This window comes from Lepisma saccharinum, chromosome 9, assembly GCF_977018435.1.
Source record: "Lepisma saccharinum chromosome 9, izLepSacc3.1, whole genome shotgun sequence".
NCBI classification, from domain to species: domain Eukaryota; kingdom Metazoa; phylum Arthropoda; class Insecta; order Zygentoma; family Lepismatidae; genus Lepisma; species Lepisma saccharinum.
In genome coordinates, this window is record NC_139237.1 from 83,255,495 (window position 1) to 83,283,106 (window position 27,612).

Below are 27,612 nucleotides of genomic sequence, written 5' to 3' on the forward strand. Positions count from 1 at the left end.
GAAAGTACTAAATTTTCTAAACTCTCTGGAAATAAGGAACTAGTTCATGATGGATGTGGTAAAAGTGGTTTAAGAATTACTTACGTGAAGCATCATATTTCCACGTTGCACAATTTAATGGTTATTTCCAATAAACTTCGAAGACACTGTCTTCATTCACCAAGGGTACGGTATCTGGAGTGGAGATGGTGCCATGCCGTACCCTTAGTGAATGATGAGCCGGCCCCCGTGGCAGAGTGGTTAGCACATCTTGCTGCGACACCAGGGGTCCCGGGTTCGAATCCTGGCTTGGGCATGGACGTTTGTGATGTGTATTCATCAATTTCATCATATCATCACTCATCCCCATCTTCGCAAATTAGCCAAAAGTGGCACAAGAAGCGAAGTAAAATAAATCAAATCAAACCTTAGTGAATGAAGACAGAGTGTCTTCGAAATTAATCGGAAATAACCATTAAATTGTGCAACGTGGAAATACGACATTTCACGTAAGTAATAATAAGGAACTAGTGCTCCAATCCTACAAATGTAGGAAAGGTACAATCATTTTGACAAGAATTAAATACTTGCATATAATTCGCAGCATATCTAAATCTCGTTACCTCTTATTTTGTTCTCATCAAAGGAGCAAGTCACTAACAAGAAACTACCTCCATTACTTTTGTGGACATTTCATGTTCCTACTTAATTCAAAAGGCATGCACAGGTGAGAATTTGTGTTTGAACTAACCAGAAGGACTACTAGATTCATTTTTACAGAAATCTACTACTAGTATTATAAAAGTGCAAATAATTTATTATCACAGGAAGCGTCTCATATAAATATTACATTACAAATGTACAATTACACAAATATTGTGTTCGTCATATTTAAATCACCTTATAAAATCACCATAAAAGCCGCCGTCTCCCATAGTTCTGAAAATAAGCAAACCATGTGATTATCAAAACTACCATGCAAACACTTGTATTACATAAAAAAAAACCTATTCAATCTATTTAAAGTTGCTATTTTACAATTTCTCCTTTCCATTCTAGATATGAAAATGCCAAATTTATAGAAGCAATCAATATGCCTAATAGATTCATTTTCAATTTATTGTGAGCAATGATTGTTTTTGAACAAAAAAAAAAAAGTGCAATTACAAATTTATAAAGAGTGCCAGAGTAAATAATGCAGTTAACATAAAGGAAACTTTTAAAATTTGAAGAAAAAACAAACAAACTATAACTTAATGTTAGTTTAGCTTATATGGTCTCACTCGGTGCCTGGGTGACCACCCACAGACCACCGATCCAAGACCAAGGCCCTACTCCGCTCAGTCAAAGATGGCCTGAAACTCTAGATTCCAGGAGTATACCATATAGCCTGTGAGTATGGGATACCACATTTACGACATACAGGATGGACCCACCATTCATCAAAGACGAAATGAACATCAAGAATATATCGGACTGTTTCAACCAGAAATGTCAGGACTAGCAGAACACAACATTACCAAGGGTCACAGGATTTTATTTGCAGACACCAAAATCATAGCCAAACATGCCAGATACTGGGACAAGAGTACAGAAAGCCATAGGCATTTCCCGGGAAAGCACGAATCTCAACGAAGACGTGGGACTCAAGCTCAGTCGCACCTGGAACCCACTTTTCCTTATAAGCATGACATCCACTAATAATAATAATAATTATAATAATAAAAATTAAATTAAAAAAGTCCAAAGCGAACCAATCACACGGCAGAGTCCAAGCTATGCCACTTTATACTCACATATTTAACCTTATACTGGCTTCCAATTTAACATTCCCTGATGATGAGTGCAACATATCTGCCCAAAATGTTGGATGTTATCATGAAATTAACCTGGCTGGTAGGGGTGTGAAGGATCCTGAAAAGTCTGTACCGGAATCGGGAAAAATATTTCTCGATCTCAACTTCTCGAAATGGTTTGCAGACTTATCGACTTTTCGGGATCCCGAATAGCCAGGAAATTCCAAATTGTCATGTTTAAAAGTGGTTAATTCTCGATATTTTCTGTATTGTAAGCGGTGTGTGTCTGCAAGTTCCCGGAAATTGTTAGTTTTTATTCCAGAAATGCAGAAAACGATCACTTATGGGAAAATAGCATGTAGAATTCAAGATTTCGACAGAGCTGGGAAATTTTGAATATTTTCCATCCCGAAAATTTCCTGGCTTGATTGGGAAATAGTAAATATTTTCTGTCTCAAAAGTTGGGATTGAAAAAAATTCCCATCCCGATGAAAACACCCCTACTGGCAAGTAACCTGAGAACACTTGCTTAAATCACGTTGCCAGGAGAGCAGAGATTCCTACAAACGAAACCAACCAGTGGTTCTCTAATGTAATGAAATCATATGAACAAGACTCACCGTTGGTGCATAACTTGTCAGATTCATCCTTTTGAGTTCTTCCAACAACTTCTCCTCCTCTCTCTTCTCAGCTTCTCTTTCCTCTTCCAATCTCACCTCCTCTAATCTCAAATCATCTTCTTTTCTCCGCCTCTTTTCCTCCACCTGAATACATGAAACAGATTACGTTAACAAATACAAACATTGGAATTCTAGTGAAATGAAAAATTAGCATATTCAATTTATTTTCAACCTTAAAATTATTAGCACAAGTCCATGTTATCGCACTTGTATTAATGAAACAGAATAAAATACATACTTGAAGAAATCATTTGAATGTTTTGATCCTGCAAATGAGGATCTTTATCAGGATGAATAAAAACAGGTGTTAAAAGATGAGGAGCATGGAAGGGATTTTGTTCCTTCTCACTTTTTAACACCCGTTTCTGTTCTTCCTGATGAACATCTTCAGTTGCAGGAGCGAATGTTGGATTTCATCATTCTTGTAGATAGCTCCAGGTTGTGGATAGCTTTTCGTTTGAACCTTGGTGAACACAGAACTTTTATTGCAGAAACTTGAAAAAAAATTGCAAGTGCACAGGGGGACTCAAGGCTGGATATCTAGCTCACACTTTTGCATCTTATCCTTAGGAGAAACAAAGAAGAAGAAAAAATTCTGGCTGAAATGATTATCATGAGAGTTATGCAAAATATGGGAATTCATTATTACTGCAGCAAAACGTGAGATGTAAAAAAAAGAAGCTTCTTTAAAAAGGGATACACTTTATAATACAGAAGCATGAATAGTAAAACATGTGAATCAAATGTCATAAGAGACTTCCCTGATGGCATAGTGGAAACGTTGTTGCCCACGCCCATTTGAAACCCTGGCGTGGAGCAGTGGCACTAGTTAAAGTTACGGGAAGCCTGCAGTTCGCATATTTATCGAGGTTTCGGAAAGCTTGGTGGATTTATAATCAAGGGGTGCCATGTTCGATACCCGGTGGAGGCATATAGTGGTTTGGATTTAAACTATAGGTTCAGTCCTGATTAGGCAGCTGACTTAAAACAAAAAATCAATTAATCAATGAAATGTCATAAAACAAAACACACCTGCTGGTCGATCTCCAGATGCCTATGCAGCTTGCTCCTTTCTAAAGCAGCCCGTTCTTGTTTCAGCTCTTCATTGGCCTCTTCCAGTCGTTTCAGAAGTTCCTCTCGTGTGCTCAGAAGTTCTTCTTGTTCTTCTTGGTTCCGCAAGAGATTTTCCTCCACCTGAAACAATAATATATTCTCTCAATACACCACCTATGGTGATCACCTACTGATCAGAAGAGACAAGCATATTTCGTTTCAGACAGAAACACGAAATTTGAAATAACACATTTTAACGTTCATGTAAATTTTCCTGCCATGTTTTGTCACAAAATGATGCAGAATAAACTCTTAAACATGACATTTAGAGTTAATATACTTACACAACCCTTTCTGAAGGCTGAATTATCCTGAGAGTTACGATAAATCACACAAATTTAATAATTTTGCTGTAAAACTTTCGAGAACCAAAAATGGACTCCTCTGCTCTACTCTAATAACTACATAGTTGCACTATTAGAAAGGAAATGTTTATTTTGTGTAATAAATATAGTTTTTAAATCAAATTTAAGATTATATTCACCATTTTAACACCGAAAACCCACTTTATATACTGCTTTTCATCCCAAAATGTGCTCAGTTTTTCCACCGAAATCTTGATCTTTTGTTCACCATAAATATGTGGCTTTAGTGATGAGTAGTCAGTGCCATTAGTAATGTGTTGAATATATGTACAAGTACCTTATAGCATAAAGATTTTACCCATAATATAATTGTATGGCAAATATAAGAGCCAAATAATGGTTGCATCAGTACTGAGGCTATTGCACCTCTTTTCTTAACACGAGCCCTTTAGTAAAAAAACTGAATTAATAGTTGAAAAACTAAAAGCAATATCTCATGGTATTATCCATGCTCATTCATATCCTTATTAAAAACAAAAAATGTCGTTACATAAAAGCTGAGCCTGTAAATGGTACTCGGCACAGAGACAGGCAGGAGACAGGGCAACACACGACTCCTGTGAGCCCAGGTGCCAGAACCTCATTAATAAATAAATACTCCGTGGCACAACAGCATATGAGGGCCAGGGCATACCTACAGACTGCTGGCCTCCTCTCCCACGTGCCTCAGCAGAGGTGGGAAATCAGACAACCAATTACAGAGTGACGTGTGATCAAACCCCCAGTCATTGTTGCAAATTTCCATGACTGTCTCACTACTCATTCATAGCTCCCCAATTTCCTCATGATGGTGTTTAGCCACTGGTCCCATTCACAGGCAGATATCTCAGGAGAAAAGTTGTTTGGCTTCCCCTCCGAGACTAGAACCTGCATGCACCCTGTAGCCGGAGCATAAAGTCTTAGACCGCACAGCCATGTTATGGGACAGAGCCTCATTGGATTGCAAAATGCAGTTCCAAGGTGCACTACGTGGAAGTTAAGTTGACATCTGAACACCTTACCAGATGGTCACCTCTTACACCTCTAAGAACTTACTGAAACTTACTTTTAGAATGATCTCACATGTAATTTTTACACTTCAGTGTAAATGTTGATACAAACGTTTATAACAGCTTTCCACTGAAAATAAACTTGGAACCATTTGATTATATGCAACAAAGTTTATAAGAACTGACACTTGGCCCGAATCAATACAAATTCTATAAATTATACAAACATACCAAGTCCATCTCACAGACAGACAGATCGATCACCAATACAACTATAATCCTTAACTTTTCTGTTGGTAAACAGATCATAACATACATTATTCTCATAAAAACTCACCTGCTCTTTTATTGTTGTCAAAACTTCACGCATTAATTTATCCCTTGCCTCTTGCTCCTTCTGCCATCTATGCTCTTCCTGTTTCCACATCCGTTTTGCTTCTTCACTGTAAATGAATAATTAATACAATCAACAAGGAGAACTAAAATATAATACTGTTAAATGTAAATAAGTTATTTGGCACACCAGCAGTATCGGTTCTTTAATTCATACATTCATTTATGTTGTTATCTCGGTATTGAAAATATCATTTTTGTATATTTGAGATGGTCGACACCACTCGGGCACATAACTATAAAGTAGGTTGGCAGAAATAAATAGCTCTTAAGGCCATCCAGCTGTCAGTTGGGATGGCTGACAACATAAAACAAATAATCTCTGAATCAGCTCATTTGTTATAATTTAATAAAATAGATACATAAATAGTGGATGAATCAGGAAAAAAAGCAGAATCTGGCATTTCACACGAATGCTCTTGACTAGGACCACACATTTATGGTGAATAATAATCAAGGGGTCCTGGGTTTGATACCCGGTGGAGGCACATAGTGGTTCGGATCCCACTTTAAATTGTAGATCCAGTCCTGATTAGTCTATCATTATGGTGAATAAAAGATCAATATTTTGGTTAAAAAAATGGCAGATTTTGGGATCAAAACTAGTATGTAAACTAGCATTTCAGTGTTAAAATGGTGAATAAAACCTTAAAATTGATTTTAAAAACTACACTTTTTACACAAAATAAACATTTCTCTTCTAACATATACATTTCAGTGTTAAAATGGTGAATAAAACCTTAAAATTGATTTTAAAAACTACACTTTTTACACAAAATAAACATTTCTCTTCTAACATATACATTTATGTTGTTATCGAAGTATTAAGTTTATTCCTGTATTAAGGAGTCAATTTTTGCTTCTAAAATATTGGCAGGAGAAATAATCAATTTTCCATGGTTTGCATAACTTAAAGGATAATTCAGATTTCACTGTTGCATCAGTAAATAAATTCCAAATTTGTTGTTCCAGAGTTTATTTTGCATCATTTCATGATGAAACACGGTAGTGAAATGTATCCCCCAGGCGTTTTGGAAACGCAAAAACTGAACACTGCAGTGTGCAATTTCACATTTTGTGTTTTCATCAAAAACGAAATATAATTCACGCTACCAATCCAGCCTCTAACGTCACCTCATCCCACAATTTACACTTCTTGTGGATCTCTGAAAATTTCAGTATGAGAAGCATTTGGGCTAGAAATCATGAAACAAAAATTAACAAACAAATTTCATACTTACTGGAAGAGAAACTCTATATCCCTTTCCCTCTGCTTCTCCAGCTCCATTTGCTTCTGGAGAAGATACTTCATGTAGAGCATCTCTTGCTTTGCTCTCTCTTTCTTCGCCCTCAGTTTGTCTTGGAAAGCTTCTTCCATTCTCAGCAAATCATCAATGATTTGTTGGTCTTCCTGTAGATCCCTCTTCACTTCGTTCAACCTTTGTTTCAATTTCAGCTGGTATTGTCGTGTCCAGAATAGCCTTAGAAATATCAATGAAAAACATATGAAGCAAACACCAAGTCAACAAAACCTAAAACTAATATCAAATATTAATATTTTAAGTAAAACGGAATAGTCAGTACGCTATCGGTATCGGCCGAAATAGACATCTGTGTATCGGTTTGTAGGTGACTTTACCAATCCAATAGAAATAGACATCTGAGTATCTGTTTGTATGTAATTTTGCCAATCCAATAGAAATAGACACCTGTGTATTGATTTGTAGGTGATTTTACCAATCCAATAGAAATAGACACCTGTGTATCAGTTTGTAGGTGATTTTACCAATTCGATAGAAATAGACATCTGTGTATCGGTTGTAGGTAATTTTACTAGGGCTAAGCATTGGTATCGGCCGATACCAGTGGTATCAGCATTGGTGAGTATCGGTTGATTTTCTCTTACCGATACCAAAGATTTTCAGTGGCTAGAAATGCGGGCAAAGGCAACAGCTCGTCTCAACATTTGTCCTTTTTAAGAGTTTGTTCACCCTTCCTTGTGACAGATTGGGAGACCAGCACAGGAAGTTCCATAGATTTTCCTAGAAACACTGGATCATAAACCCCCACCCTCCTGAGAAGCAGATGGCAAGATCCAAGACATGGATAAGTGAAAGTTGAACACACAAACGTTTTAACAATGTAAGTCAGTTTAATTCAAACTCAGTATCAGCACAATAGGTAGTAGCTATGGTGCTATATTGGAAAGGAAATTTAAGTTTACATATACTGATAACTTTATAATTATTATATTGATAAAAATGAAAGAAAAAACTAGAAACAACCAAAATTACAATAGCATCAAATTATGCCTTTGTTTACAAGAATATTTATAAGATATCAATGCTATACATAAGAAAATATATATATATATCTTTGTTATCTCCTTCCAGGATAAAGCAAGTCTTTGTATCTACAATTCTGAGCTTCAGTTTTCGAAATTCATCATCTTCTCAAATCACCTCCAAACGTAGAACATATAAGTGTCACTCTATGCGACCTTCCTCCAAGCACTCATTTGAGGAACTGTAACATTCACAAGCCAGCCCCTTAAGGAAGATGAAAACAGATACTTATTCACTGCTTCCAATTCAACATGGCCTCTTTTATACATATCAGTGTCATTCCATAACTTTTGAATCTTTATAAGATTATATCATGATCAAAGTTCATTCAAGTCATAAAAGGCTTCTATATAACTTAAACATCCAAGTTATTATAACGTTGCCAAGTTTAATCTTTAAAAGCAACAATTATTATACAAATATATCACCATCCCATATTGATATATCTGTCCTTATCTTTGTTCCATCTTGAGCTCCCACCAAGTCACAGACAACTAGTATTAGAGCAACTAGTTCAAGCCAGATTTTTTAGTATGTGATATCTTCAATTGTTTTTGTTTTATATTTTTGTCCATAAGTGCTTAACAGCTTGAATGTTTGTGTAGTAAATGTACATATTTGCTCTGTTACAGCTATTTTACTATGTATATCACAATATACTTATCTATTGATCACAATTACCATTTTTTGAATGTTGATACAAAATACCAAGTATGACATCACAATGTACATTGAACAATTTTAAAGAGTTGACCTTTGTATATAAACCTTGAAGCCAATGCAAATGTACACAATTTCAATAAATTTAATTATAAATTTGAATGTATCATATCTTTCTTGTCTGAAAGAACACATATGATTGAAGATATTTGTTTTTCATATTGCCAGTCAAAAATAACTGTTATGACTAAATTGTTATAAATATTGCACAAATGTGGAACTTTGAACTTAGCCTAACCTTCTTCAAATATATTATTTTTATTGTCATAACGTGACCATGAAGGCATGTATCTGCTTAGTTAACACTCTGGGAAATTCATTGCCAATACTTGCTTGAAGTTCGTGGTGGTAAGATAGGTGGATGTTTTCAACCCCCCCACCATGCTAAAGCCGGGTCAGGTAGTTGCGGAGTTCTTGGAAAAGAGGGATGAATGGTCACTGTGAAATTAGCTTTGCTTTATCTACGTTCAAACGCGAAGAGGAATCAGCAATTTATACTTATCCTCTTCACTTCTGTCTTTCGTGTGACTGCCGGTATCTGCCAATGATGGCTATTTATTTCCACCAAAAGCCGACCCCCGTGGCAGAGTGGTTAACATATCGCGCTATGATGCCAGGGTTCGAATCCTGGCCTGGGCATGGATGTTTGGGAGTGTCCATTCATCAATTTCATCACACCATCACTCATCCCCATCTTCGCAAAATTAGCCAAAAGTGGCACAGAAGCAAAGTAAAATAAAGCAAATCTATCAGTCAATCAATAATTTCCACCTAGATTAGATTGGGAACATACGGCTTTGAATGACAGTACTAAGAAAGATAAGCTAATCGGGACTGGACCTACATTTTAAAGTGGGACCCGAAGCACTATGTGCCTTCACTGAGTATCGAACCCGCGATCTATTGATTACAAGGCAACGGTGACACCATCGGAGATGCCCCTCTAAATATTTATGTACACCACTACTTACAATAATGTACATAAAATATTTATCAGGAACGTTACTTTTCATCAAATGTATATACCATCATATTTTTTGTTATTCAATAAATATTCAATTTTTTTACTTCTTTGACATAAATTTCAATGCCATGACTGTTGTTTTTACACAAATTTTAGCGGTCTTAACTACACGTAAGCTAGATGATGCTGTTTTATCTTTGATTTTATAGCATCTTTTTACTATTTATGTAAGAACAATTTTTTAGTCAAGATAGAAAGAACAAAATAGTATTAACGTTGTCTTTCCTCCGTTTCTTAGTACTCCATACGCATCAGAGAAATTAAGTACTAATTAATTAATTTTCATATTATTACAAATAATTATATTAACGTATTAAATAGAAACAATTTTATTATTATATTTCTGACACACTTGGCCCTGACTGGCTCCTCAAATTATATATTTCTAAATACGTGCCTAGTGATGTGTCGAGTTAGTATGACTCTGTCACTAGCCTTCTTATTTTATACTGGAAATATACAAGTATCGGTATCGGCTCAGTTCTAAATTTTACCAATCCGATAGAAATAGACATCTGTGTATCGGTTTGTAGGTAATTTTACCAATCCGATATATATCTATAAATATTGTATAACAGTATAATAATCTGCCATTTCTTTTCTTGTATGTACATATTGCTTGCATTGTAGAATCTTGTAGTCAGTGGCATGCTCAAGGGAGGGTTGGTATGGGGTGATAACCTCACCCCTCCCTTTGGCCCAGTATTTCTTGAAAAAAGAACATCATAGGGGGGAAAAGAAGGCAAAATGAGGATGAAAGTTCCACAGCATTTAGGCAGGAATGAAGAAGTGAAAATGGAAGTTGGGGAATGGCTTGCCTCACAGGCAGCTGACATCTATGAGGAGGGTCTACATAAGCTCATCTTAAGTTGTGACAATGTTTAAAAAACTGTGGAAACTATGTGAAAAAATAGATCAAGATATGTAGAATATGATACAAAATAAACCTTACTTAAAAAAATAACCCTCACATCTACTAAGTTTCGATTTCTTGCTCATAGAGGCAGCACTATGTTTGTGCTCCAACAGCTCAATATAATACTAAGTTATGCAAATGTGCCTTTTTCTCAAAATTGTCTTGACTGGAGTTACGCCAATTGTGCTCTGAACCACTCATTTTTAAACTGGATTTATCGTATTGTTTGTGTGTTGTGGATTAAAATGTTCACTTCTCAAAGTAGTGAACTTAAGTGGTGAGCATGGAACCCCAGAATGTTGAAGAAATAAACTGTTAATGAGCAGAAAAACACTTTTGCTCCAGAATAACCAAAACTGCATTCCTTAAAATGACACAGGATGTAGAGACAGACAGGCGGACGACAAAAAAAAAAAAAGGTAATAGACTATTACCTTACTGCTATATATGTTGCCAACTGAACATTGCAAGTGGTGCAAAGCATTGCCATAAAGTTACTGTTTGGCATGAATATATCCTGTGAGCTCCCACACAGTCGAAAGATCACTCTTGTGTGTGGAACGGGAAGTCCCAGGTTCGATTACTGGTGGGAGCTCCAAAATACTGGGAAGCTACTTGAAAATAACACTCTGGTATCAAAAGTCAGAAATCAGCGGTGATAAGACTTGATGTGCTGACCACACATTACCCAGCAGAAAAAGCATGTTGGCCCCCAATTGGTTTTTCAATGTGCGATTAAAGTCCGGGTTGGCAAATAACTAGCGGTTACTGAAATTTTGGGCTTCTCCATCTACGATTAGCTCCTCAACTGGTAGTTGCGGACAAACATGGCCGCCTCATCGAAAGATCGATCTCCTCGAGAGAACTTCTTAGGCACACTGAACAAGAAATAATTCAGTAAAAAGTTACATTCGTGTAAAAATAAACAAAATGATTGTCAGGCTTTGACTTGTGAACATGTACTGGAGACATCTGTCCCATTATGAATCAAGATCCCAAGTGGTAAATTGGTGTAATGGGCAAGGGCAGTAGATTAGAGTGTGTTTCACACTTTATGTTGTGAGTTCGAGTCGTGCTCCTGAATTTTTTTTATCATTTATTTATAATGACTTTGACATCGATTCTATCGTGCCCCGCATTTCCACCATGTGTCTAAGCCCTAATGGCTCTGTACTTGCTTATTCATGTCCCACAAAAAGACTGCGTTTGAGGCACAAACCTGACCAGATTAAATAATAAAACGAAATAGTTTTCTAGACCCTTAACAGTCATGATTGAGAATGGCAGACACGAGGGAAGATGGAACTTACCCTGTTCGAGCACGTAGTCTCTCCAACCCCACTCCACCCCCCCCCCATCTCCCAAGACCTCCTGCTCTCCTCTCAAAGCGATCTGACCATTATCCGATCACAGCTGGCCTTTTTTGCGCTGTGCGTATTTTGCAATTGCAGTACGTTCACCCCAGAAGTAACCGGACATTTACCTGCGAAACTCCTTTCTCATCATCTTTCAGTTGCGAGACTCATACCTGCACTGACAGACTATGTTATATTTTGCACGATCCTAAAATATGTATAAAATTGTTGCTTTATTATCTTGTCATGTAGAGATACTGTGTAAAAGTTGCCTGCAAAGTATGAATGTTCAATGAACATATTTAATTTCTCTGTGATGCTATGTTCTCCCAAGGGGGGAAAAAACTTGGGAAAAGCAGGTATAAACCTTTAGTCAAACGATACATGCAAAATATCAAAATATTTTTCCTAATTATATAGATATATATAGGAGTTATTTATATTTTATGTAGTTTCTTTTGTTCTGTAAGAAAGAATAATTATTTACACTATGTATTACCATTTAGTGTTTGTCAAGTCGATCTGTTTTATGAAAAAAGCCAAATGTGTAGTAATTGTTTTCCCCTTATATGTATTTCTTTAGAGCAACACAATATGTGCACATTAGGATCTGTACTTACAATGTAAACAATGAAATTCAACAACCGCATGTGCCTTATTGTAGTTCTACCTTTTCACACCAGCCAAAATTTGATTTGAATTTATGCATCTAGATGGCAGAGGGATCTAATTTCTCACCTCAGCATTGCCAATTCTTACATGCCAAATCTATGGTCAACAAACCAAATCTTTTTTTTTTTTACACTGAAAACCCTGGTGCTGGGTAAGACTGGAGGTAAACTTCACCTGGTGGTTGGCTGAAGAAAAAGTTGACTAGACATTGAAAAACTGACCCTTAGGGCACAATCTATAAAGTTATATGTGCAGCATTATAACTTGTAAACAATATTTACCCTAATTCCTTATTCCTTCTCTTCTCCTCCACTGCTTTCCTCTGTTCGAAAGCTTCTTCCAGTTCTGCCTGCTGCTGCAGTACTACTGCCTCCTCCCTCTTCAGCTCTTCTGCTTTCAGTTCCTTTTCCCTTCAAAAGAACAAATAATAATAATAATAAAAAAGTAATCTTTATTTGTAGTGACAAAACTAGGGATGTCACGAAACTGAAAATTTACCGATTCCGATGTACTCACTGATAATTTTTGGAACCGATGCCGATATTTAACCGATTCAGATACATAAGATTATTAAACAGAAATGGGGTGTTATTCTCTGCATGACAAAAATAAATTTGGTATGTACATTTCTATTGCATATCATATGTATATACATATATATTCTCACGAGATGCGAATGTACATTTGCATCTACAAAAGGTTATGTGAACCTAGAGCTTTAACATTAGTACACAAGCAGTTCTTTGAAATGCAAAATTAATTCCTGTTCTGCCAAGATTCAACTTCAGAAATACGAGATTTGGAAGCACTTCAGGAAGTAACCTACTTCTTCTCTTATCAGAAATCTGTTCAGCAACACTGAACACTCATTCACTGAATACTGATGCAGCAGGTATGCTCAAGTATTTTCTCAGCACTTGTTTCAGGTTTGAATACTCATTTTTGAATTTCCAATACAACAGCAGATCCTGGTTCAGCAATATACTGTTTTATTTCTGATTTATAGTTAGGTTGATCCTCTGAATGAGAGTTTGCAATAATTTTATTACAAAAACTCTACAATAATGACGAATCACAACCAAATTTTCAATAAATCTTACAAAACTACAATATAAAACTTATTAGAAGGTAAAACTCTAGTATAATCTGTACCGGTTCAAATATCGGATTTTTGCCGATTCCGATGCCGATATGTCAATTTCTGCTGATTTACATACATCTGTAATCAGCTTCGGCACATCCCAAGACAAAACATTTCTGTACCTAACGACTGAAAAAAAGAGAGCCAGACTTTTCGGCTCCACTTTATGTTCAGATGGGCTAATTGGGATTGGGCTTACAACTTAAAGTTCGATCCAAAGCCCTGTGCAATGTGCCTTCACCTGTGATTGAACCCAGGAGTATTTGATAACAAGGTCACAGCACTACAATACTAGGGGGTTCTGGGTTCGAGTCCCACCCTGGGCATGGATGTTCTTTGTGAGTGAAATGTAACCATTTTCAATAAGAAATATATGGAAGAGAACTTTACACCACCACCACAAATCTCCTGCCTTACCTCAACAGTTTCACTTGTTCTTCTAGGAGCTCTTGCAACTTCAGCGCATTCGTTCTTCTCTCTTCCAATTCTTCTTTCTCTCTTCTCTCATCCTCTACAACTTCTAGCCGGAGCTGTCGCTCATATTCTTCCTTCTCCTTCAGTTCCTTTTCTCGTTCTTGCTTTCTTTCCAAAACCTGGTCAATCCACGCCTTCTTTACAAACATATTCCTCTGAAGTGACTCAATCTGCAAAGAATATTAATCAACAATGAATTCTAGTTATTTTTGTTTCTTTTCTACATCTATATGTAAAATGCATGATCTCTTGAGGTTAACTGCAACAATGAGGATGGTTAAGGCCCGGGGGAACAGATTTAGTGGAAAAACTCTAAACTGGTCCTCCACCATCGACCTTTCCCTGCAGCAAGCTGGAGAAAACTTCGCATTACACGTACGGAAGTATTATTCTACTTGCTCTATTGGAAAAATCAAACTTCCGACGACATAGAAAAACACATGAACAGGAGGAAGATTTTATTTGTCGTCGAAAAAGTCAAAAAAAGACATTTGATTAGCCGTAACTTGAAGTTGTTGCGGTTCTTTTCTTCATAAGGAATGAATGGGATTCTGAAAATATTTATTCATTATATTTTTCAAACGTAGTGTCTAGCTTAGTAACCAATTTGAGAAACCGCTTCCGCTTGCAACATGGGGAGAAATTCATACTCCCTTGTATAGTATGTATTTTGAGTAGCATTGCCCACTCCAACAACATTGGAATAAATGCACAGTCACTCTTTGCTTTAACAATACAAAGCAGGAGTTGAGTTGGGAGGTTTTTTTTTAGTCCAATTTATGTAAAGTAAGGCTAATTGGGACTGGACCTACAGTTTAGAGTGCACTACACTATGTGCCTCCACCGGGTATCGAACCCAGGACTACAAAGTAGGAGAATCAGACAAATTAAATAGGTGTTAAAACTATGAGTGGACTGATACAGATGTGAATGTATTGGTGTCAACCTATACCGGTAGTATCCATATTGGAAAATATTGTTTGTAATTTATTTACAGATACCAGCAAATATATTCCCAGCACTTTCTTCTTTCATAGGGTGAACAAAAATACCATGTGACACTTTCAGAGTCTAATTAACCTGGAAATTATGCAAAATTTGAAGTTTCAATTTATTTTGCACTAATACTGTGAGAAAAACTGGTGTAATTCTTGGCCAGAAACCTCAAAATGAAGATAAGAGTAAATGGAATACACTAAATCTTCACTGAACCTAACCAGTAGAAGCTGAAAGTTGCCTTCTCCCTCCATGACAGAAGGTCATTATTCCCCCACTGCACATGTTAAACTCATTTATCTCTTGGAATACCATAAAATTACTTTTCTCCTGTCATCGATACATTACACATTCAAAAAATCAATTGGGCAGTCATCTCTTGCATGCATTTACGTTTCACACCTTTTCCCAATTTTTGTTTCCTACATATATTTCTCTTTTACATAAAACATAAAATCAAGGGTTCACCATATTTATTTGTGCATGTAGGGATACTCAAATATTTGAGAACAGGACTGAACCAGTATAGAAGTTAAATCAATATGGGGAAAAGAAGATTCAAAACTAGGGTGTCTAATATTTCATAAAAGTAATTTTTCTGACAGATTCTTACAGACCAAGAACCAACATTTTCCAGACAAAATCATTAGAACAATTGGCATAAACGAACATGTCTGTAAGGTCACTACATTTTAGCCAAACAGTCACACTTAGAATCCTGCTTAGAATATTAACTTCACACATAAAGGTAATAACAAGAATGAAATTAAACAGTAATTGACTGTTAGGTAGGGGGAGAGAAGCTAGAATCAGGGACAAGTTTTTACGAGGGGAAGTCAACATATAAGTTGCAAAATGAAATATCTTCGAATTGATGCAATGTGAAATTGTTTTATGAATATCAGTCATTGCACTGATCCTTTCCGCAAATGTCGGTGTAGGTGGCAGCACCACCGTGCATCATATACGGCGCTAGTAGTCACGTTCTCGTGCGGCGGTGAGTCATTCGAGTGCCAAGTGGGTAAGATGGCAGGTATGTTAGCCGAGTGTGTGCACGGTGAGCAACGGGCCGTAATTTGATTTCTGTGGGCCCACTGAAGATTCACCTGGGTGGTCACCGGTTATAGGATATGGAGGAGGTCCATCGGGAGGTTACCAGCTGGCTATGACACCAACCACAAACCTTCTTCGCTGCTGGCTTTGAGGGACTCGTGAAATGTTGGGACAAGTGCCTAAATGTTCATGGAGATTACATTGAAAATAAACCACATTTCATCAGGTAACTAATTCAACTTTTATTTCTATTCCATTTTGCGACTTATATATTGACTTACCCTCGTAAAAACATATTGACTAAGGATTGAAAAAACTCTTTTTTCTAAAAAAAAAAATCATTAAAATTTAGTAATATATTACTGCAGATAACTATCTACCAAAAACTGTAAAAAAATGCAAGCAGTCACTTGTTGTGAAAAGAGTTCCAAAATAGCCCCCTTTCCCTAGGGTTTTAATATACCATTTCTACTGTAACGGCCAGTAAAAGTCAGCACATCAAACTGAAGTATATATTGTCCAAGATAGACACAAATAAAAGGAGACAGTAAACACTTACCACATTAAAGGAAAAAGTTTGATATTTCATAGCCTCGGCCACATTTTCAATGGAGAAGAAAGCGGTTCACAGAATGACGAAGATTAGGAGCACAGAATACTAACTGTAGCCTTGGTACAATGTTGCCAGAGAAAGACGATAGGAAACAAATATAAGGTACTTTCACCAGTGTTTACTGAATAGGGTGGGTGGTTTCAAGGAAGAAGGGAAAAGGTTATTGGTTGGCTAGGTTAAGTCCGAGGAGTATAGTGGCGTGGAACCCCAATTTTACGTTCCAAGTTTTTACATTTTCCCACATTATACATTCAATCTTCATGGTCCCAACATAGCAAAATGTCATAAAATTTTCCTTGATTTTACATTTTTCTGAATTTTAAATATTTTTCAGCCTGGTCCACTGAAAAAATATAAAATCGAGTTCCCACTGAATAATTTTCGTTCCAAACCCATTCCTTTTTTACTAAATATGTTGATTTTTTCAGGAAAAGAGCAAATTATCCCAACATTTCCAGACTGGAACACAGCATGGCAAGTGTTTAAAGGTCACAAATAACTTCATGAAACCTCAAACTCACCTCTCGTATTCTAGGATTGTTGTTCCTCCAATGGTGATAGAGCTTGAGTTCAGATTCCCTTTTGCGAGCCTCCTCCTCCTTTCTCTTCAGCTCCAAGTTGGCCATCTTCAGGAGATCTTCAGGGTAAAGGGTCTGAGACCTTCTGCACTTCATTGCCTTCAACTCCACTTCATACTGCTTCATATCGTCCATTAGCAGATGCCTCAGCCTCTTACGCCTATCCTCCAGTTGTCTCTCCTTCTCTTCGGCTTGAAGGATCTTTTTGTGTGCTTCCATGCTGAAAAGTCACAACTGCTTTTGAAATACTCAAACCCATATGAATGGGAGGATGCGGTGTAAAAGGTACAAATGTAAATGGTGAAATGGTTGATAGAAATAGAAATTATATAACTTTATGTGGCCATTTCATGATCTAACATTTACATTTACATTATGGAGACAAGATTGGCTATGTTCTGAGCTCTCAGAGAAAATAAACTTCCATGTAACACCTTTTACAGCAAGAAACAGAACACCTCTCCACACTCCATTCTCAATGTTAAACGCACACAAAAAATCTCCAAATTGTATTTATACATAATACTTTCTTTCACTACTCTAAATTTTAACATTATTTTGTGTGTATTATTAACATTATCTTTGCGTATATTATGTTCAACATGAATGGGACTTCGGTCTTGTGATGGACAAATAAATTAAATTAAAAGATTGATATAATTTATTGGGATGATCAATCTCCCTTGGCCTATTAACTGTGACAGTAAGAATGAATGATGAGATTCATGAAGAGAAAAAATACAAAGATGATCCATGCTTTATTCAAGATTCGAACTTGTAAGGTCCTCAAAATTTCATGCCACATGTTTGTCAGATATACAATTTTACATTTTCCAGTAACCCTAACACTTTTTTTTTTACTCCTGCCAAAAATTTTAATTCAGAAATTCACTGTACTTGGAACCAATTCGATCAAGTAAGGTGGCAAGACTGTCTGCTAGAGTTGTTGCTCCTTACCACTGATGGTACTCTCCTTGCATGTCTTAACCTGTCCAGTAACAGAGCTCAAATATTTTCTGCTAAAACTTTGAACATATATTTTTCTTTTGAGAAAAAAAAAATACATTACTTCTCTGGAAAGAAAAGAAAAGACGTTTGGTTCTTGTTCAAAAGTGAATAACAGTATTGGCCTTCAATTTAAGGAATTTTCATTAGAGCAGGTAAAAGAAGGTAAGGTAAAAAAAAAAGGCACAGTGTTCCCCTGTGCTTAGCACCACGCCATGAACTTAACCTCCAATTTCCCGGATTTGAACCGGCCGCGGATCGAACCCGGGACCTTTAGCATGGTAGTCAGACGCGTTACCGACTGAGCCACCATGGCCAGAAGGTAAAACAAGGTATAGAACAAAATGCAGCTTGAAATGTACTGCTTTGGATAATTCTTTTTAGCTGAGTTATTGGTGTTCTTTTATTTCCAGTTGGAATCATAAAATGTGGTCTTTCACTAAGATGCAAGTACTAAAGTGACAGACTGTCACAAGATGCATCCCATTTTCCGTACACATGTTTTAGGAAAAAGCTTTATCACGGAATTTATAATTAAGTTACAGTATTTCAAATATACAGGGTGTTTCGTAAGTTCGTTTACAATGGTTGGGAGGTGATTGTACGAGTAAAAATAAGGTGGAAAGTTCAAGTAACGAAATTCCGGAAACTGCTTTGTTGCCTAGTTATTGACGTTTGAAAACGTGGGAAAATGATTTTGCGAAGTGAATAATGGCAAAACGGGTGGAGAGAAGTCGTCAGTGTTGGGCGGTCCACTAAGAAATTGGGTACTCTCTTGTCAAAAAAATCACGCGGCAATGTTGTGCAATGTCGGCGCAAGGGATTCCCCAAAGGACGCGAAAGAAGATGTTGACGGGAGTGGAGTGGGTGTGCGTTCTGCGTGAGTTGGTATCGACGAAAATTGGCATGTGTTGAATGGCACCAAAAAACAAAGAAAATTTCCTGAGCAAAGGGCACCATGACGTAAAAACGAAAAGAATGAACTGTCATAGGTTGCATACCCTGAAGGGCAGATGGGTGTCCGTGTGATCTGACATTAAGTACCACATTTCCCGCTAGGGGTGCCAACAGTGTAGGTTTCCTCATGAAGGATCGCATGTGTCTGTGCCATTCATGCTTCAGGTGCTGTGCCAGCAGCAGGTTGTTAAACATTCTCGGTTGAATGGAAAGACGTGAGGTTCTTGGACAGTAGTGTTGGGCAAACATTTGACCTAGCAGTGTTACGTGTTAATTCTTAGCCACAGCCCATCGTGTTCTGCGAAGTGTACTAGTGTTAACGGCCATAAACACTTGTAGCCCGGTGTAAGGGATAGCTGCATACACGTCCCAAGAGCTGGCGGACATGCATCTGATTTATGGGGAGGCTGGAGGTAATAGCCGTGCTACAAGGCATCTGTATGGGGCACGTTTTCCAAATAGGGTGTTACCATCGCACACCTTATTTCAAACTGTAGACACTCGACATGTGCGAACATGACTGTTTGTGGAAGATGTGCTAACTGCAGTGATGGATCATCCAGGCACCAGTATGTGCGCACTAGCCCATGAACGAAACACCTCCTTGTGAATGTGTGGCGGGTCCTGGCAGAAGAGGGGATGCACCCGTACAAATTGAAGAAAGTGGAAGATCTTTTACCTCGGGACTTTCGCCCACGTGAGGACTTTTGCCAAAGATTTGTTCATCAAATTGAAACTATCCACAATTTTTAGAATACGGTACTATGGACTGATGAGGAGGCTATCTTCACGAAATGTGGTGCGTTCAATAGTAAAAACAGTCATGTGTGGGAACATCAAAATCCACATGCACTGCTAGTGGCACATCATCAGCACAGATGCGCAGTAAATGTGTGGTGTGGGTTACTGCATGACCATTTGATTGGACCATACATTCCCCCTGTTCACCTATGTGGACCCACTTATCAAGCATTTCTCAGTGAGGTTTTGCCTGAACTACTAGAAGACGTGCCCTTGGCACTGAGACAAAGACTGTTTCAACATGACGTTGCACAACCACATTTCAATTGGAATGTGCACCATTTCCTCAATACCGTATTATTTAGCCTCCCCCATGGTGCAGTGGTAGCGTCATTACCTTGTAATCAAGGGGTCCCGGGTTCGATACCCGGTGGAGGCACAAGTGGTTCGGATCCCACTTTAAACTGTAGGTCCAGTCCTGATTAGCCTTACTGTGCATAAAGTGGACTTAAAACACCAACTCAAACTCAATACCGTATTCCACAACCAGTGCATTGGCAGGGGAGGGCCTGTGCCACGGCCACCTCGATCGCCTGATATTACGCCCCTGGATTTCTTCCTCTGGGGAGAGATGAAATGCCTCATTTACGAAACACCTGTCGTGTCAGCCGAGGACCTCGTTGCCTGTATCAATGTAGCTGCAGCATCGATAGCAGAAATGCCTGGGTTGTTGGGTCACACTAGACAATCCTTGATTCACCGTTGTCGCCTCTGCTTGGAAATACATGGTGGATACTTTGAAAACCGTCTGTGATGAGGTTCTCTTCACATCTCCATTAAGCATACTGTGTGCCCTTCAGGGTATGCAACCTATGACAGTTCATTCTTTTCGTTTTTACGTCATGGTGTCCTTCGGTCAGGAAATTTTCTTTGTTTTTTGGTGCCATTCAACACATGATAATTTTCGTCGATACCAGCTCACACAGAACGCACACCCACTCCACTCCCATCAACATCTTCTTTCGCGTCCTTTGGGGAATCCCTTGCGCCGACATTGCACAACATTGCCGCTTGATTTTTTGACAAGAGTGTACCCAATTTCTTAGTGGACTGCCCAACACCGACGACTTCTCTCCACCAGTTTTGCCATTATTCACTTCGCAAAATCATTTTCCCACATTTTTAAACGTCAATAACTCGGCAACAAAGCAGTTTCCGGAATTTCGTTACATGAATTTTTCACCTTATTTTTACTTGTACAATCACCTCCCAAGCACTGTAAACGAACTTACGAAACACCCTGTATATTAATATGTAGGTCTACTTTAAGTCTACTTTCAACAAATAACTTGCCTAATTTAGTCTTCTTTGTCACACACTGCAAGGAAGCAAAAAAGAAATCTTTTAACTCAGGACAGATAAAAATTCCAGAAATGAAGGACATCAAAAACTGAGTATCAGTGCATAAGATGCACCCTGTTTTTCAGACATATTTTTGAAGGCAAAAAGTGCATCTTATACGTGGACAAATATGGTAATTCTCAAAGGGGATACATTTTTTTTTTTTACAGGATTTTGCCCAGTGTCTGGATTCAGCCCTGATCACCACAAAATCATTTACAACATTACTTACCTCTCATTATAAGACTCTGGAGAACACCAAGCACTATATTTCGCAGATTTCATGTCCCAAACATGAAAATATTGGTTTGTGTTTTTCCACATTTCTTGTTGCCGATATTCAGCATTACGCTTTTTAACCAAAGCTGCTTCTTGCCTCATTCTCCTTGACCCAGAAGAATGAGGCCTTGTAAGAAGGCCTCTGTCTGGCATTACTAATGGTGGGGACATGGTCAATGGCTGTTACATCTAAGCCTAGAAATATAAAAAAAAAATCAGTATAACAAATTCCTGTGGTGAACTGCATTGCTATTGAACATATGCATAACAGGGGAGTCTAAAGCATCACCACATAAGGTGATCCTGTAGACTTGTCATATTGTGATGCACTAATGTTAACCTTTAAGTACTGTGGACGTTTAAATTAAAACTACCATGGAGGGTTATTGAAGATTAGGTACACACAGACGTCCTACGTATGCAACATTTCAGGGTTGCAAGGTGTATGTAATTTATTGCAAATGTTTGAGAATAAACAAATTTCTCCTTTGTCGTTAAAAGTGCCTAAGTGTGATAGCCTGAGGTGAAACACGTCTGTTAGTGACACATAACAGCAACAGTGTTGGCAGTGTCCCTAACAATATTGCGAAAGCATCGATTTTTGGAACAGCCCATTTATTCCCTTGTGCAATGTTTTTGAAACTTCGTCAAGTTATTTTTCTGTCAAATTCAATAGATGGCCATCCAAATTGTTCGTTGGTATTGTGAAATGTTGCAATCATTTATCTCAGTGAGTTCTGTGCATCAATACACACGATTTGCAAAAAAAAAAATCCCTCTTTGGCAACACTTTGCTTATTTGTTATTAAAACATGCATGTTCTTACATATGTTTGTCTCTAAATTTTCCCAATGTACAGGGCATTCTCTGGCAGAAAGCGTTTCTTCTCATTCCGTTATACGGTCGTAAACACCGGGTTGCGTGACTTTTTGGACACTCTGTATTTACATTATTATTTTTTGTGTTTACATTCCTTGGTTGGTTCACAATATTCCATATTGTTTTCTGCATTTAATACATCCTTACTTGCTAGCTGCCATTCGTTTACTGTTCTCTTGGATCTGGGATGTCGGAACTTATTTTGGAGGGGGGGGGAGCAGGTTTTCAAATCCGTCAACCAGATTTTACAAACTCTTCCCCGTTATATATATACACATACACACACACACACACACACACACATATATATATAAATATGTATATATATATATATATATATATACATACATATGTACACACACACACACACACACACACACACACAATATATATATATATATATTTATTTAATATATGAATATTCACAGTGACTCATAAGAGATTAGAGGAGGCCGACAGCTCTCTATTATGGATTAATTTATTACTTATAATTCCATTAAACGTTGCTTAATGCAAGAAAACTTAAATATAATGTCTAATGTCTTACGATAATTACCACAAATTTCCATCTCTGCCTGGTACTCGATCTTCGCATGCAGTTAGGCATGATGGCATTGATTGATTTATTGATTTGATTTGTTGTTTTCAGTCCACTTTATCCACAGGGAAGCTAATCGAGACTGGACCTACAATTTGAAGTGGGATCCGAACCACTGTGTCACTGTGCTCGGGTATCGAACCCTGGACGGACCCCTGGATTACAAGGTGACGACGTTACCACTATGCCATCGGGGAGGCCCTTGCATGATGGTATTGAGGCATTCCTTTAATGATTACTAACATAACTGAAAACGCGCTACTTTTAAAAGAGGATGAAGTACACGTGAAAACGTATTGAGAAAATCCATGTTTCTGCAACTTTCTGATCGATGCGTTGCAAAGAAAGTTGCCCGTGTTCTCATTTACCACTTCATTTTATAAATCATAGAATAATTTTAATAAAAACGTTGCATACTAAGGAAGAATTACATGAATGAAAGAGTTAGGAAGAAATAATAAAATTTAAGTTTATTTTACTTCACTTTTCTGCCATTTTTGGCTAATCGCGAAGGCAGTCGATGAGATTGAGGTAAAAAAAGGTATATTTTATTTTGTAGGAGCTTTACTTTTTAAATTTTAAAATATAAAACTATTCTTTCACCTTTTACTGATATTTGCAAATCTCAGACTGCTATTCAGAGATTGAGATTAAAAAATGACACTCTCAGTAATTGTATACAGCATTTGCTAGGCTAAAGTGTTCCAACGAAGACTTTCAAATGTAGTGCATGGTTGGAGGGGGCCGAGGTATCAAATATGGGTCTAAAATATCGATCATGCCACCTAAATCTAAACAATTACTACTCCCAAGGTAAAAATAAATCACCTGCTAACATAAGAATAAATGGTGTTACCTATGTTTGAGGTCTAAAACTAAGTCATCAGTCCTGAACAGTAAACTTTTAATAAAAATGTCCAAGAAATAAAAGTTCCTCCATTCCCACGAGAGGAGGTGCTTCATACACTCCAAAGTTTGCAGCGTTAAAACCGGAAAGGGCAGATGGTATATCGAGACGATACTTGTCTGTCTCTTGTCTATTCTTTTTCTGCCCTTTCACACAGAAAATATAAATTAGTAGAAAAATGTAAGGAGAGAAGTAAAACTTACAGGTGACTAAGTGCAGTGCAGTGATCTTCCGACGTCACTTTGCAGTCTGTGTACTTTCGGCAAATGATTTACACGTACAGTGGGATCCATGAGTATTGCCGTGAAAACTATCCATGTTCATGCACTTTATTTGACCCAATAAAAGCTTCAAGAATTAAAAGAAAACTCAAAACAAGCTGTGGACAACTTCTGCACCAGCATACATAAAAATCCATATCTGTACATAACATCGCTATATATAACTACAGCCATCCTTGCAGTAACATTATCACAAACAGTATATATCTCCATGGACGATGCCATTTTGCAAGATATTGTGCAGATGAAACAAGTCAACTTTTCCTTAACATGCTCCGGCTGCAAGATGGCTGTAAGCCGTCTGAATGGCCGGATCCTTTCACTCTGTAAGACGTGATGTCAACTTCCGCTTGCCGACTTGGAAGTTATCTGGTACGCCGAATGGGGTAGGATGTGAGGTGAGGTGTGACGGGGTAATACATCCTTAAATGCTTTTGATGTTACGTTAGGTGGGTTAGGTTAAGAGTTTCTAGAATTAAAATAACATCCCTAAATGCTTCCAAAACTTCATCATGTAATACCAGGTCTTAAGCATGAAGACTTCTCTCAGCCTTGTGTGAAGTTCTGCTTAGCTCTTCTTGCCGAGAACACTGCAAACCAAGCACTGCTGCTTGCTAAGAAATGCTGATGCTTGCATAAGCCTACTTTCCAAATCATAACTAAAGTACTTCCTAAAACTCCTATAAAACTTACGGAAATCATTAAAAATAGTTGTAGAGCATTATTGTATACTTTCACTCTTGTCTTTGGGGAGCAAAGGTACTCCAGTCACAATTTTCACTTGTGCGCAAACCCTAGAGAGTATGCAGCACATACTCCTGCAAGTATCGATTTCTTATTGGCTGTAAATGAGAAGAAAAGGTAAAATTTTCATACCCGTCAAACGTATTTCTTCAATTTTACAAAAGAAAGCACTTACCGAAATGAGTTCCTGTATACTTTACGAAGGTCTCGGGAAGTGTTTTTTCACCTCACTTAACTTATTTTGACGATAAATCAGGTATTTTTCAACATTAATGTCCCTCCGATGCACAGAAACCTGTTCCCTTGATGTCCTTCTACTACGTGCACCAAATGTTGCATGCGTTTGATGATGTAACAACCAGTTTCCAACCACGCAGTTTTGCAACTGTGAAATGAATTAATTTGAATTTTTCTAATGTTAAATTTAAATGTAACAGATCAACTACAGATCAAATTTTTCTCATCAGACAGACACTTGAGAAAAAGTGGGAATATAATCAAAGTGTCCATCAGCTATTCATTGATTTCAAAATAGCATATAATTCAGTCAAAAGAGAAAAATTATATAACATCTTAGTAGAGTTTGGAATACCTAAGAAGCTTTTTAATATAATAAAAGTATTCACCAGTGAAACAGAAAGTAAAATTCGTGTGGGTAATAAAGTGTCTGACAAATTTAAAATTCATGATGGTTAAAACAAGGAGATGCATTATCTCCATTGCTCTTTAATTTTGCCTTAGAATATGCTGTTAGGAAGGTAAAAGAAACTAACGATGGACTAAAATTAAACGGTGTGACTCAGTTGTTAGCATATGCAGATGATGTAGTCTTATTAGGGGATGATATAAATACAATTAAGAATAATGCTAAAATATTTTTCAAAGCAGCTAAAGAGATAGGGGAGCGATTTTACAATACCGGGAATTTCTCCATTTTGTTTGAAATTTGGCATACTCACTAAATTAGGGCTCATAATCACGAATCTGAAGTTAAAATTTGGCGCTCACGTGTCAAACTTGCAAAATAAGAGGGTCAGTCATCGCAATTGACAATGCACAATTGCTCATTATTTATCGCAAGATTTGGTAAAATTTTCGTATCCCCAAAACGTATTTCTTCAATTTTACAGGAGAAAGTACTTACCGAAATGGGTTTATTTATACTTTAGGAAGGTCTTGGAAGTTTGTTTTCACCTCGTTGAAATTTTTTTGCCGATAAATCATGTAATTTTCGACATTAATGTCACTCCGATGCACGAAAGCTGTTCCCTTGATGTCCGTCTACTACGTGAACCAAATATTTGCGAGCGTTTCATGACGTCACAACCGGTCAGTGTTTCCAAATGCGCGATTTTGTAACTGTGTAACAGTTCTAGAATGTAAATAAACGTGAGTTACTGTTCATCATTTCTGATTACGAACTTGCGACAACATGACGTGCACAGGATCAGTGGCGTGCTCAATGTGAGGTTGATGGGGGTTATAACCCCCCCCCCCTTTTGCCCAGTATCTCTAAGGCTATTTATGAATGGTTCGTGGGGCTATTTATGAATGGTTCGTAGGGCTATCTGTCAATGGTTCGTGGGGCTATTTATGAATGGTTCGTGGGGCTATTTACGAATGGTTCGTGGGGCTATTTATAAATGGTTCGTGGGGCTATATATGAATGGTTCGTAAAAAAATTCTAATTTTGAAAAACAAATTTCACTATCTTTCCTAACCTAACCTTGCCGTGCATGGTTCGTGGGGCTATTTATGAATGGTTCGTGAGGCTATCCATGAATAGTTCATGGGGCTATCCGTGAATGGTTCGTGGGGCTATCCGTGAATGGTTCGTGGGGCTATTTATGAATGGTTTGTGGGGCTATCCGTGAATGGTTCGTGGGGCTATCCGTGAATGGTTTGTGGGGCTATTTATGAATGGTTCGTGGGGTTTTCAAACCAGAAAAAAATTTAATTTTGAAAAACAAATTTAACTATGTTTCCTAACCTAACAGAACCTAACCTAACCTTGCCGTGCATGGTTCGTGGGGCTAATATTTATGAATGGTTCGTGGGTCTATTCGTGCAAGGTTCGTGGAGTTTTCGAACCTGGAATAAAATACAAAATCAGTAACACGAAAGTAGGCATTTTTCTATGAAGAAGGTTGCAACACTGCATAACCACTGATCATGGACTACGCTAGTCAAGATTTCTCCGCCATATCGCGTGTAACGCAAGCGAAAGCGAACAAAATAAAAATACTCGATATTTCGAAAATTGAGATTATTTGCGTGCAAAAAACGATACGCGAAATAGAAGAATCCTTACGAATGCAGAATATGTAAGTATCAATGTGAAAAATACGAAAATAAGGGAATTAGAGACGTTTGGTGGTTACCGAAATTTTAATGTATTATGAGATCTCACTCACCCAAATTTAATCTCTTCAAACTACGTATATCTTATTCTTCTGGTGCACTTGTCACTGATCTGGATCATATGACCAGTATGTCTATGCATATGACCAAACCACACATTTCTTTTAGCTCAAAGAGTTTTAGCTTTGCTTGTGCTACAGCGCCTTGTGTCAGTTGTGTTTTTTGGCTTACTTACTTATCCTACGGTGATCAAACTA

At 37.5% G+C, this 27,612-nt stretch overlaps 1 protein-coding gene across 3 annotated transcripts; it reads right to left on the reverse strand.

The window, feature by feature from the left end:
* Nucleotides 1-373: 373 nt before the first annotated feature.
* On the reverse strand, nucleotides 374-27,556 carry LOC145992771 (trichoplein keratin filament-binding protein-like). Of its 3 annotated transcripts, XM_083129164.1 has the most exons (11): nucleotides 27,409-27,556; nucleotides 24,944-25,092; nucleotides 21,539-21,780; nucleotides 17,146-17,422; nucleotides 13,906-14,132; nucleotides 12,629-12,757; nucleotides 6,557-6,796; nucleotides 5,260-5,365; nucleotides 3,488-3,649; nucleotides 2,396-2,539; nucleotides 374-918 (listed from the first exon to the last, which is right to left on the reverse strand). In XM_083129164.1, exons 3-11 carry the CDS (start codon nucleotides 21,754-21,756, stop codon nucleotides 889-891), a joined length of 1,533 nt encoding a protein of 510 aa, XP_082985290.1. In that variant the 5' UTR covers nucleotides 21,757-21,780; nucleotides 24,944-25,092; nucleotides 27,409-27,556; the 3' UTR covers nucleotides 374-888. The 3 variants fall into 3 exon arrangements, with proteins under 3 accessions (XP_082985290.1, XP_082985289.1, XP_082985291.1); XM_083129163.1 differs by lacking the exon at nucleotides 24,944-25,092; XM_083129165.1 differs by lacking the exons at nucleotides 24,944-25,092; nucleotides 27,409-27,556 and adding an exon at nucleotides 25,170-25,299.
* Between the last annotated feature and the right edge of the window lie 56 nt (nucleotides 27,557-27,612).